This window comes from Equus caballus, chromosome 22, assembly GCF_041296265.1.
Source record: "Equus caballus isolate H_3958 breed thoroughbred chromosome 22, TB-T2T, whole genome shotgun sequence".
In the NCBI taxonomy this organism is placed as follows: Eukaryota; Metazoa; Chordata; class Mammalia; order Perissodactyla; family Equidae; genus Equus; species Equus caballus.
The window spans coordinates 27,652,721-27,664,870 of record NC_091705.1 but is presented as its reverse complement, the minus strand read 5'-3'; the positions used below and the strand labels follow the sequence as shown (position 1 = coordinate 27,664,870).

The 12,150-nt window shown below is 44.3% G+C and overlaps 1 protein-coding gene across 4 annotated transcripts in view; it reads right to left on the bottom strand.

Moving 5' to 3' along the window:
- Window positions 1-12,150, bottom strand: part of CNBD2 (cyclic nucleotide binding domain containing 2) — a 61,337-nt gene that overhangs the window by 17,895 nt on the left and 31,292 nt on the right. For all 4 annotated transcript variants that reach the window (XM_070247601.1, XM_070247602.1, XM_070247603.1 and 1 more), the window contains 4 exons: window positions 8,436-8,592; window positions 7,779-7,930; window positions 5,571-5,709; window positions 1,351-1,465 (listed from right to left, as the gene is read on the bottom strand). In XM_070247601.1, coding sequence (XP_070103702.1) covers window positions 1,351-1,465; window positions 5,571-5,709; window positions 7,779-7,930; window positions 8,436-8,592 — 563 coding nt within the window. The remainder of the gene's footprint in view (window positions 1-1,350; window positions 1,466-5,570; window positions 5,710-7,778; window positions 7,931-8,435; window positions 8,593-12,150) is intronic.

The window sequence follows — 12,150 nt, the reverse complement described above, 5'->3', positions numbered from 1 at the left end:
AAGGACCCACAACAAAGAATATACAACTATGTACCGGGGGGCTTTGGGGAGAAAAAGGAAAAAATAAAATCTTTAAAAAAAAAATTAAAAATAGAATTACCATATGATCCAGGAATTCCACTTATGTGTATATATTCAAAAGAAAACAGGGTCTCAAAGAGATATCTTTACACCCATGTTCATAGGAGCATTACTCACTATAGCTAAAATGTGGAAGTAACTCAAGTGTCCATCAATGGATAAATCGATAAACAAAATACAGTACATACAAACAAGAAAATATTATCAACCTTAAAAAGGAAGAAAATTCTGACATATGCTACAAGATGGATGAACCTTGAGGACATTATGCTAAGTGAAATAAGCTAGACACAAAAAGACAAATACTGTATGATTCCATTTATATGATGTACTTAGAGTAGCCAAATTCATAGGGACAGACAGTAGAATGGTGGTTGCCAGGGGCTGTGGGGAGGGGAAACGGGGAATGATTGTTCCATGGACATAGAGTTTCAGTTTTACAAGATGAAAAGAGTTATGGAAATGGACAGTGGGATGGTTGAGCAACATTATGAATATATTTAATACCACTGAACTGTATGCTTAAAAACGGTTAGAGTAAATTTTATGCTATGTGTATTTTTTCACAATAAAAACATTGGGCAAAAAATTTGTGAGATGCAGCTTTTTCACTGGTGGATTGGCAGTGGAAAAGAGAGAAAAAAGAATTGACATGAGAAGAGAACTAACATTTACTGACCACCTACCAGGCCCATTGCATACGTGATCTCATTCAGCCGTCCTAGTAACATGTGTGATAATGACAATGAACACCTATCTATCAATGCACCTAAGTGGTGTTCTCAGAGCTTTGTAGAGTCACTTGCTTAATTTCATAACAAGCCTACGAGGTAGGGACCGTGATTCACACTTTACGACTCTGAGGGCGCTGATGCACAGCCACACAGAGAATCACTTGCTCAGTATCACACAGCTAGTAAGAGAAGGACCCTGGATTCAAACACAGTCTGGCTCCCAGGCCTATGCTCTTGACCACGATACAAAGATACACAAAGGCTTTAAGTACTCACCAAAGTCCCCTAGCTAATCAGTGGGATTCAAAACCAGCTCTGTCTAGCTCCAAACTCTTTTTTCCACCCCTCCCCAAGAGCTGGCAGGGCTGTGTGGACTAGGTTTCCACAGCTGGTAGAAAAAGGGATCAAACCAGACATCCTGCCGGGCCTTTCTAGCTCTGGATTTCTAAGATTCTATGGGCTGGGAACTGGAAAGAGGATGGGACCAGGCGCCCCCTGCTGTGCTGCCGGCTGCCAGCCGCGGACATCCACTTACTGTCGAGGTGGGTCTGCAGAGGTCTGTCGTTGATCAGCTCCAGATGCTGCCAGATCCACTTGCTGTAGAAAGGCGAGGTCCCAAGGTCTATCAGCCGCAAGACCTCACAGCTGCCCTGGACACATCCAGGGACACAAACAACAGTGTTAACCCCCGAGGCTCCAGGCAGGCCAGGCTTTGAAGACAAGCTCTCTGTGTTGCATCCTACCCCATTTTGTTTCACTTGCTTAATGCAAGTGGTTTCAGGCCTTTTTTTTTTTTTTAATGAAAAAGTTATCTACTCATCATAAAAAATTCAAATAACTAAAGAGGCACAAGAACAAAATACAATGTTGGCACTGGAAAAAACATCACCATAGAGGATGTTGTTGGGACAAGTGATGAAATTGATTACGGACTAGAGATTATATTTTATATCCATGTTAAATTCCCTGGTTTTGATAATTACTTTGTCATTAATTTCTGATTTTAGAAAATAATCACTTAAGTATATAGGGGTAAGTAAGTATGATAAATGCTATTTAATTCTCAAATGATGAGGCAGGAAAGAATACATATACACACATACACAGCATATAGATTAAAGCAAATGTGGCAAAATGCCAACAATCGGTGAATCTGGGTTAAGATTATACAGGAGTTATTTGTATTGTTCTTACAACTTTTCTGTAAGTTTAAAATCATTCCAAAATTAAAAGTTTAAAAAATATTCAAACCAAACAGAAGAACATAGAGAAAGTTAAAACTATGTAAATCCTAACACCCAGAAATAACAAGTAGTAACATTTTGGTGAATATTATTTCAAACTTTTCTCTTTACTCATATAAGATGTATATATACAGTTTTTCATAAATGAGTCCATTTAAGTAAAACAGATTCTAGCAACCATTTTAAAAACTCAATAATATATCAAGGACATTGTTTCATACAAAGCAATATGGTTCTACACTATGGGTTTTCATGATTGCGTCTTATTTTATGTATGCCATAATTTACATAAAATTTAAAATAAATATTCAGTTGAGCAAAAGAAGTCAGACACAAAGAGTATGTATTATATGATTCCATTTATATGAAGCTCAAGAAAAGGCAAAAGTAATCTTGGTGACAGAAGTCAGAAGAGCGGTTACATTTGTAGGTGGATTTTTCTGGGAAAGGTCATAAGGGAGCCTTCTGAGGTGCTAGAAAAATTCTCTACCTTGATTTAGGTGATGCTTACACAGGTGTATACTGACGTAAAAATTCATCAAGCTGTAAAGTTTAGTTCTTTATTGCATACATATGGCTATTTATTGCATATATATGTTGTGGTTATCCTTCCTCCTTCCCACTGCCTGATACTCAGATGTGATGGCTGGATATAGACTAGCCATATTGTGCCCATAAGGATGAAAGCCATAAGCTATGGATGATGAGGGGAAAAGCTAGACAGGGCCTGGGTTCTTGATGACTTCCTAGAACAGCTGTTCTAGCCCTGGATTTTTTTTTTTTTTTTTTTTTTGAGGAAGTTTAGCCCTGAGCTAACTACTGCCAGTCCTCCCCTTTTTGCTGAGGAAGACTGGCCCTGAGCTGACATGCATGCCCATCTTCCTCTACTTTACATGTGGGACGCCTACCACAGCACGGCATGCCAAGCGGTGCCATGTCTGTACCCGGGATCTGAACTGGCGAACCCTGGGCCGCTGAAAAGCGGAACATGCGCACTTAACCGCTGAGCCACCGGGCCGGCCCCACCGCTGGATTGCTTAATTCTAGACTCTCTACTGCATGAGAAAAATAAATTACTATTCATTAAGCCACTGCAGTTGGGTTTCTGTGACCTGAAGTTGACAGTAACTTTAACTGTACATACATCTTTATGCCTATAGTGGTTATTAGGGCAGTTCACAAACACTCATGTTCTCCTCCCAGGCACATGACAGGACTGTACTTTTCTACCCTTTGAATCAGGCATGGCCTTCTTACTTGCTTTGGCCAACTTCCTTAGAAACTGACTTGTGATACTCTGGGTGGAAACTTTAAAAGCCTGTGCTTGATTCTCAACATTCCCTTCCCCTGTCCTACTGATCATGGGAGGATGGGTCAAGAGAGAGCCTCCAGCAGCCTGGGTCCCTGAGTGCCCATAAGGAGCCGGGCCCTCTGCTGACCTGTGATGATAAAGTAGTGGGATGAAGGAATAAATCTTTGCTAGTTAATCCACTGATATTTGAGGATTGTTTATAATTGCAGTATAATCTAGTTTATCCTAATATAATACCCATCTTTGATTATCTCCTTGGGATTAATTCCTAAAGGGTTTCTATTTCAAATTTTGAGACACGTTGCCAAACTGCCCTCCAGTCATGTTAGATCAGTTCACACTCTCTCCAACAGCACATCGCAGAGCCTGTTGTGATACACCTTTGTATTATAGTGACAACTGGGTTTTCACAATCCTTTTAATCATTCCTAATCTGATAGGCAAGAAAGATATGTCATTTTTCTTATTTATTTCCTATCTTTATAAAATCTTACCCTTTTTTGGTAGGAACTCTAAGAGACACATTATAAGGGTTAAGGTTCAAGGCAGATTACTGTTGAAGACGAAAGAAAAGAAGGGATCAAATATTTAATAAACCCTCATTATATGCCAGGCATTGGGCTTGGAGCCTTATTCAACATTCACTCAGCAAACATTTATCAACCAGGAGCTGCTAAAGAAACACACATGAACAGTTTCCTCCTGGAAAATCTCTCGTGGGTCTTTAATCTGTATCTGTAGAGAAAACAACTTCACTTTGTGTCCCCAAATGATAACCTCTTCAAAATGAGTTGATTAGGGGCGTTAATTATGTTTTTGAGGCCAGCAAGACATCATGTTATCCAACTTTCTCTGGTCCCAAGGACGCCTAGCGGCCCGCCGCTCGTTTCGCCCTCTAGTGGCAATGTGAGTGAACGACAGGAGTCAGGATGGCCTGGTCTCCTTAGCAGATTCAAGGAGATGGCCAGACAGGAAATAAAAACGAGAAAAAGAGCGGTCCAGCAGTCCTTTACAGGAGGGCAGGTGCTCTTCAACCCCAGCCAGAGGGAGCGCGCCAGCATACAGCCTGGTGTTGCCTGATCTTCTGAATAGTCAAAACAAGTCAGAAATCAGAATTTTTATGTATAATCTTCACACTAACCATTAAATCACCTTTTAATAAAACACTGTAAGGGACAAACCAAACTCATCTGCTGGGAAGAAGGCCCTCTACCCGTTATCATTTTGTGACATCTATATTATTTTTCTCAGAATGAAGTCCAAGGACCCCTGCATTAGAATCACCTGTGACGCTTATTCAAATACAGATTTCCAGAGTTAGTGAATCAGAATCTCCGGGGTGAGGCAGGAATCTGTCTTTTTTTTTTTTTCTTTTGAGGAAGATTAGCCTTGAGCTAACATCTGCCACCAATCCTCTTCTTTTTGCTGAGGAAGACTGGCCCTGAGCTAACATCCTTGTCCACCTTCCTCTACTTTATATGTGGGACGCCTACCACTGCCTGGCTTGACAAGCGGTCTGTAGGTCTGCACCCAGGATCCAAACTGGTGCATCCCTGGCTATGGAAGCAGAATGCGCAAACTTAAATCACTGCGCCACCAGCCGGCCCCAGGAATCTGGCTTTTTAAGAAGCACCCTAGGAGTTCTTCATGCTTACCAAAACATGAAAACTCTTCTCTTAAAGCAGGGGTTCTCCAACTTTAGTGAGCATCAGAATCACCTGGAAGGCTTGTTAAAACACAGATGACTGAATCCCCTCCTCCCAGGGGTTTGGATTAAGGAGCTCTTAGGTGGGTCCAAGAATTCACATTTTTAATGAGTTCCCTACTTCCAGAAAGTTTTACAATGTGGTCATATCACTTTTACAATTCAAAGACTATGATTTTAAAAAGTGAATTGGCATCATTAAGATTTGAGAGCCAAACGCACAATTTAAATATGTATCTGTATGTAAATAAACATGTATACGAGCTTAGGGAGGGGGTACCCCTTGGCCCTCTTCTAATAACAGCTATGTATCTTAAAGTTCACAGCAAGTCTCTGAGGGAGGCAGGCCTTTGCTAGCTAGGACTTGGAAGCTCAGAAGAGGAAGTGAATTGCACGTGTTGCAGAATGGGGCTGAGCCCCCGTCTGACTGGTCACAGACACTGTATTAGGCACACTCTTCCCAGCTTCACCACGCCCCCACCCAGACCTCTTACCTTGCAAACAAACATGATGGAGGACGATTCCACAAAGTCTTCTGAGATCAGCTGCCCATAGGAGAACTTCTCCAACTTCCCCAAGGCTACAAGCTTCCAGAGCTTCTCATCGGACCACGAGTGAAACAGATCCATCTTCCTGAGGGGAAAAGCCCATTAGAATTCATCACCCTCCATCACAGAAGTTGTCCAGCTCTTAGCAATTTCCAGAAAGAGAAGATGTTCTCCCGCTCTTGCAAATGCCTGAGGTGGAAGATTTCGCACACCCTGCAATCATCCAGCCTGCAGCCAGTCTCCCAGCACATGATCGCCTTTGCTCCCTCTGCCCTCTACTCAAGGCCTCCCCTCCGGCCCCTCCCCTCTGTTGCCCCTCGAATACACCTGGGGTAATCAACTGCTGTGCGTCTCTTAGTTCTGCTCCTCCCTTGGGGAGCTTCTTCCTGACTCCATCCCTCCCAACCTTGTGGCCCACTAAACTATTCCCCATCCCAAGGAACATCCTGAGGGTTCCTCACTTCAGCTCCCCAGCTATTCTGTCCCCCAGCCCAGCAGTCCTGGCCCTACCTTTGGTCTGGGCAGCACATTCCAACCCATCTCCCTCCGGCTTATTGGCTTCAAACACTCAGCCCTGGGCCTGGGGAATGGAGGAAGTCTGAACTCTCCTCTTTTCTCCTGGCTGTCTCCTGTGGTTGAAGGGCCACTGCACAGTGACCACTCCTTCCCCTGACCTCACACACCACCATGTACATGGGTGCAGCCCTACGGGGCTGATACCAATCATCTCAGATTTTCTCAGCTCCAGCAGATTATAAGCTCAGGACTTGGGTGACTCAGGCCTCAGTAGGGAAACAGGGTCAGTGCCATGTGCAGAGGAGGAGAAGGGTCTGGAGTCACAGGAATAAAAGCCAGGCCACCAAGAAGGATTACCTACTATACCGCAAGTGCTGGGCCACACACTTCCCATGATCATCTCATTCGGCCTTATGATGACCTTGGGAGACAGGAGCCATTAACCCCACTTTACAGAGCAGGAGGCCAAAGCTCAGAAAAGCGAAGCGACCTTTCTAGGGTCACAGGGCTGATAAGCTCAAGAGCTGAGATTTGAACCCAGCTCTATTTTTCCACAGTATGAAAAAACGAGCTGCGTCTCCCTTCAGGACTAAATTCCTCCCTTTTCAGGATCCAGCCCCCACATGAAGCTCTCTCTCTCAGCTCTAGTCCACATGGACCAGGTCCTTCTCCCCATCACGCTTCTCTGTAGCCCTGCAATCCTACAACCTTTATTTTAAGAGCCAGTGCAGATGCTTCTTTTGATTTTCACTCTTTTCCTAAAGGCGAGTAACTAAAGATAATTAAATGAGCTTTAGTCCATATATCCTTATGTGGCCTTTCATGTAAGTGCTCAGACAAAAACCCTCGTGCTATCCATGAGCTCTGGTTTTTGGTTTGTTACATATGGCCCCCATAGTTAAGGTGCTTACTTTCTGACCCCCATGTGGTTGCAATTCTTTATATCCTGTTATCCATTTATTCATTGTTTATTTGCTGAGTACCTGCAAGTCCCTGACACTGTGACAACAGGGGAATTGCAATGGTGAAAAAGGCAGATCTGGCCATGACACTGTACTGCTTTTCTGTCTGATGGGGCAAATAAACTGTAGAGAAAGTATTATGTAACCAAGAATTACAGTTTTGATGTGGTTTCAAGGAAACCCAGGGTGTGAGAGAAGAATTGAGGGGGCACCCTCTGTATCCTGGGGTAAGGGTAGGTGGGCTTGCATAGTGAGGTGGGGCAGTGAAGCCCAGGGCCTCCTGCATCAGACATTCCGGGCACATCCCTATCCTGGCTTTGTCATCTCAAGCCCTGGTTCCCTCACCTATAAACTGGGGAGAATAAGAGAAACATCCTCACAAAACTAATGTGAGGTTAGATAAGGCAGGTGGTACAAAAGTCTTGGCACCCTGCCTGGCCCAGCAAAGTGCTCAGTACATGTTAGCTATTCTTAGTATTACTATCCCACAAGGAAGGATATTTGAGCTGAGAGCTAAGGTATAGTAGGAGTTTGCTAGACAGAGAAGTTGGGTGGGAGGTGGGTACAGAAGAACATTTCAGGCAGAGAGAACAGGACCTAGAATTTCCCACCAGGCCTGGGACAAAGTCAGGCACCTAATAAGCTCACAGGGAGATGCTGGCTGATACGGAGTTACCTAAAAAATTCAAACCGATGCTGAGCATCCTTTTGAACTTCCTGGTCCAGTTTATACTCAAGGAAATCCTCTCTGTCAACAACCAAGAACTCTGTTTCTTCCATACAGACCACGGTGGCCGACCTTACTGAAGAAGTCAGAAGATTCAGCTCCTGTTGGGTGGACGGGGTAAAGGCAAGTGAGAGGCCACCCCTGGCTTTCTGCTCGTAGCCGTGCACACCTCGTTGCTGCTTCCATCGCCCCCTGCAAATCTCTCCTCCTCAGACTACAGGCTCCCTGCCTGCCCTGTGTGCCTGTTCATTCCTCTCTTTGTCAGCCCACTCCCTTCCTCTTAATGTGCTGCCTGTGGGAAAGAGGCAACAGGCTTGACCAGGCCAGAGAGAGGAAGCTGGAGAGGGCTCACTGAGGAGTTACTGTATTTCTCAGGGGCTATATGAGGAACATACTCCTTAAACATCACAGACAAAGTGGTTGGCCTTTGATGTCACCTGGTCCAACTGAGTGGGCATTAGACGGGTAAGGGGGCTGGGCCCCAAAACAGGGCAGTGACTTGCATAGAGTGTAAGGCAGGACTGGGCCTGGCCGAGAGGTTCGAGCAGGAGTCTTGTCACACCCTTAACCCCACCCTCGGAAGGTGGACCCTTCTCTGGTGCTCACCCCAAAACAGCTGCCCTTGTGCAGCAACGTCGGGTGGGGGTCCAGGAAGGCACTGCTACCATCCTCGTCCTTGGTCACTGCGACCGTCCCCAGGTAGACGAAATAAAAGCTGTTGCCCCTCTGACCCTTCTTGACGATCACACGCCTGCGACCAAACCTGGGAAAAGACCATGGCCAATTGGTCAGTTGCATCATGGAGTCTGGTCTATGCTGGGAGGAGACCTGGACAGGTTGTACTCCTAGCTCTGGAGTCTAAAAGCACAGACTGGGACTGGAAGGGACCTCAGAACAGCCCAGCCTCAGCCCCACCCAGCTTGACCTCTTCACTAACGTTTATCTAGCTGCCCGCCTCCATTAGACTGAAGCTTCCTGGGAGCAGAGCCCGTGTCAGTCTGTTTAGGCACAGAGTAAATGCTCGATGAACAGTCGTTGAATAAATGAATGAACAAATGCCGAACGCAACGGATGAGTAGCTAAATGATTAAGAGCACTGGCTTTAGAGTCAGAGCAGGATCCAAATCCTGGTTCTGCCCTTAGATGTGTGACGCTGGGCAACTCACATACCTTCTCTGAGCCTGCTCTAGAAGGCAGGCATATTCAGCCAGGAAACGAGACTTTGGGGATGAGAGAGCATGGCCAGTGTTCATTCAAGTGTAGACTCCTAGAGCTGGAACTGGAAAGACCCTCAGAGACCATCCAGCTCATCCTACATTTTTGGGATGAGGAAAGTGGGGCCCAGGGAGCCCAAGGCTGGCTGAAGGTCACACAGTGAGGCACACCTGAGTCAGCACCAGAGCCCGAATCGCCTGCAGCAGATGTCTGGTGCTTTTGCTGCCAAGCATCTGGTTCCCTCTTGCCACCAACCGCAGCCTGATTTTACTTTAGGGAAACACCTTTTCTTGACTCTCAGACAGTCAGAGCGTCCCTGACCCGATGATGATTCAAGCAAAGCCAATCTGGTTCAGAAAGAACTAATCCCAAGGCTCCAACTTGAGGGACTGGGAAGGGGTATTCTCTCTTTCCCAGTGGACTGAAACTGGAAAGACAGAAGTCTGGAGCGGTGGTTGTAGCAGCCATCTCGCTGCCACGAGAGGAGAGTCTGCCTGAGAAGGTGGCTTATGAGAATGAAATGCCACAAGATGTAGACAGACGCTGGGTCCTGGTGACACCGAGCCCCTGAATCCCACTGTGCCTGAAGCTGAAGAACTATCCCAGAACTTTTCAGATACATTAGCCACCAATGAGAGCATTCCCTTGGGTGGGCTTTCCGTCACTTGCGACTGGAAGAATCCTGCCTAATCTGCTAATTCCCAGTCCTGGAAATAATCAACAACTGGCAGAGGGCTTTCACAATCACCACCTCTTGATCTTCGTAAAAACGCTGTAAAATCCATCTTATTGTCCTCATTTCACTGATGAGGATACTGAGGCTCAGAAAGGTTAAGTGGCTTGCCTGAGGTCACACTGGGGCAGATGCGGCATTAAATTCCAGATCTTCTGGCGCCATGATTCTTTTTCTTTCTGTGACATCATTCTGCCTGCCTTGGAATCTCTGTGACTAGGGTCTCACTCTTCTTCACTGGGCTAGGACAAAGCAGACCGTCCCCTCTGCTAGGAATGTCTTTGTCTACACCTCCACCTGTCAAACCTACCTGTTCAAATGCCACCTCTTTTGTGAAACTCCCTTGGCCAAGCCAGCTGGAAGGTTACCTCCCGCCCTTGGCTTATAACAGATTCTGCACAGGTTGCAACGGGCCTTAATCTGTAGTTAGCTGTGATTATGTCCTAGACTGCTACCTCCATGAAGTAAGACATCAGGGCACAAACCTGTAGTGACCTTACATCCTAGATTTTCAAGACAGGCCTTACCTCAAATATTCTGCTAGGCTGTCCCCCTTAAGCCACTGAAATGGCAATATTTCCACACGCACCTCTTAGACTTCTCTAGTACAGGTATTTACATGGTGCTTTTTGTCCCGTGGACCCTTTGACAATCTGGTGAAGCCTTCACAGAATAATGCTTTTTTGTTTTTGTTTTTTATTATTTTATTGACATCATAATAGTTTATAACATTGTCAAAGTTCAGGGGTACATTATTATTTGACAGTCACCATATATACGTGCCCGTTTAGTCTTTTTGCCCACCCCCCAACCCTCTTCCCCTCTGGTAACCACTAATCTGTTCTCTTTGTCCATGTGTTTATCTTCCACATATGAGTGAAATCATGCGGTGTTTGTCTTTCTCTATCTGGCTCATTTTGCTTAACATAATACCCTCAAGGTCTACCCAGGTTGTTGCAGATGGGATGATTTTTTCTTTTTAATGGCTGAGTAGTATTCTGTTGTATATATATACCACGTCTTGGTTGTCAGTTCATCAGTTGATGGGCGCTTGGGTTGCTTCCACGTCTTGGCTACTGTGAATGATGCTGCAATGAAGAAGGAGATGCACAAGTCTCTTTGAACTGTGGATTTCAAGTTCTTTGGATAAATACCCAGTAGTGGGATAGCTGGGTCATATGGTATTTCTATTTTTAATGTTTTGAGAAATCTCCATACTGTTTTGCATAGTGGCGGCACCAGTTTGCATTCCCAACAGCAGTGTATAAGGGTTCCCTTTTCTTCACAGCCTCTCCAACATTTGTTATTTTTTGTCTTGGTAATTATAGCCATTCTTGCAGATGTAAGGTGATATCTCATTGTGGTTTTGATTTGTATTTCCCTAACGATTAGTGATGTTGAACATCTTTTCACGTGCCTGTTGCCCATCTGTATATCTTCTTTGGGAAAATGTCTGTTCTTGTCCTCTGCCCATTTTTTGATCAGATTGTTTGTTTTTCCATTGTTGTGTTGTATGAGTTCTTTACATATTTTGGAGACGGACCCCTTGTCAGATATATGATCTGCAAATATTTTCTCCCAGTTGGTGGGTTGTCTTTTTGTTTTATTCCTGGTTTCTTTTGCTTTGCAGAAGTTCCTTAGTCTGATGTAGTCTCATTTGTTTATTTTTTCTTTTGTTTCCCTAGCCTTGAGTAGACATGGTATTTGAAAAGATGCTGCTAAGACTGATGTCAAAGTGTGTACTGCCTACATTTTCTTCTAGGAGCTTTATGGTTTCACGTCTTACCTTCAAGTCTTTAATCCATTTTGAGTTAATTTTTGTGGATGGCATAAGATAATGGTCTACTTTCATTCTTTTGCATGTGGCGGTCCAGTTTTCCCAACACCGTTTGTTGAAAAGACTCCTTTCTCCATTGTATGCTCTTGGCTCCTTTGTCAAAGATTAGCTGTCCACAGATGTGTGGTTTTAGTTCGGGACTTCAATTCTGTCTCATTGATCTGTGTGTCTGTTTTTGTACCAGAGTACCATGCTGTTTTGATTACTATAGCTTTGTAGTATATTTTGAAGTCAGGTATTGTGATACCTCCAGCTTTGTTCTTTTTTCTCAGGACTGTTTTAGCTTTTTGGGGTCTTTTGTTCTTCCATATGAATTCTAGGATTCTTTGTTCTATTTCCGTCAAGAATGTCATTGGGATTCTGATTGGGATTGCATTGAATCTGTAGATTGCTTTAGGTAGAATGGACATTTTAACTATGTTTATTCTTCCAATCCATGTGCATGGAATATCTTTCCATTTCTTTATATCACTATCAATTTGTTTCAATAATGTCTTATAGTTTTCATTGTATAGGTCTTTTACCTCCTTGGTTAA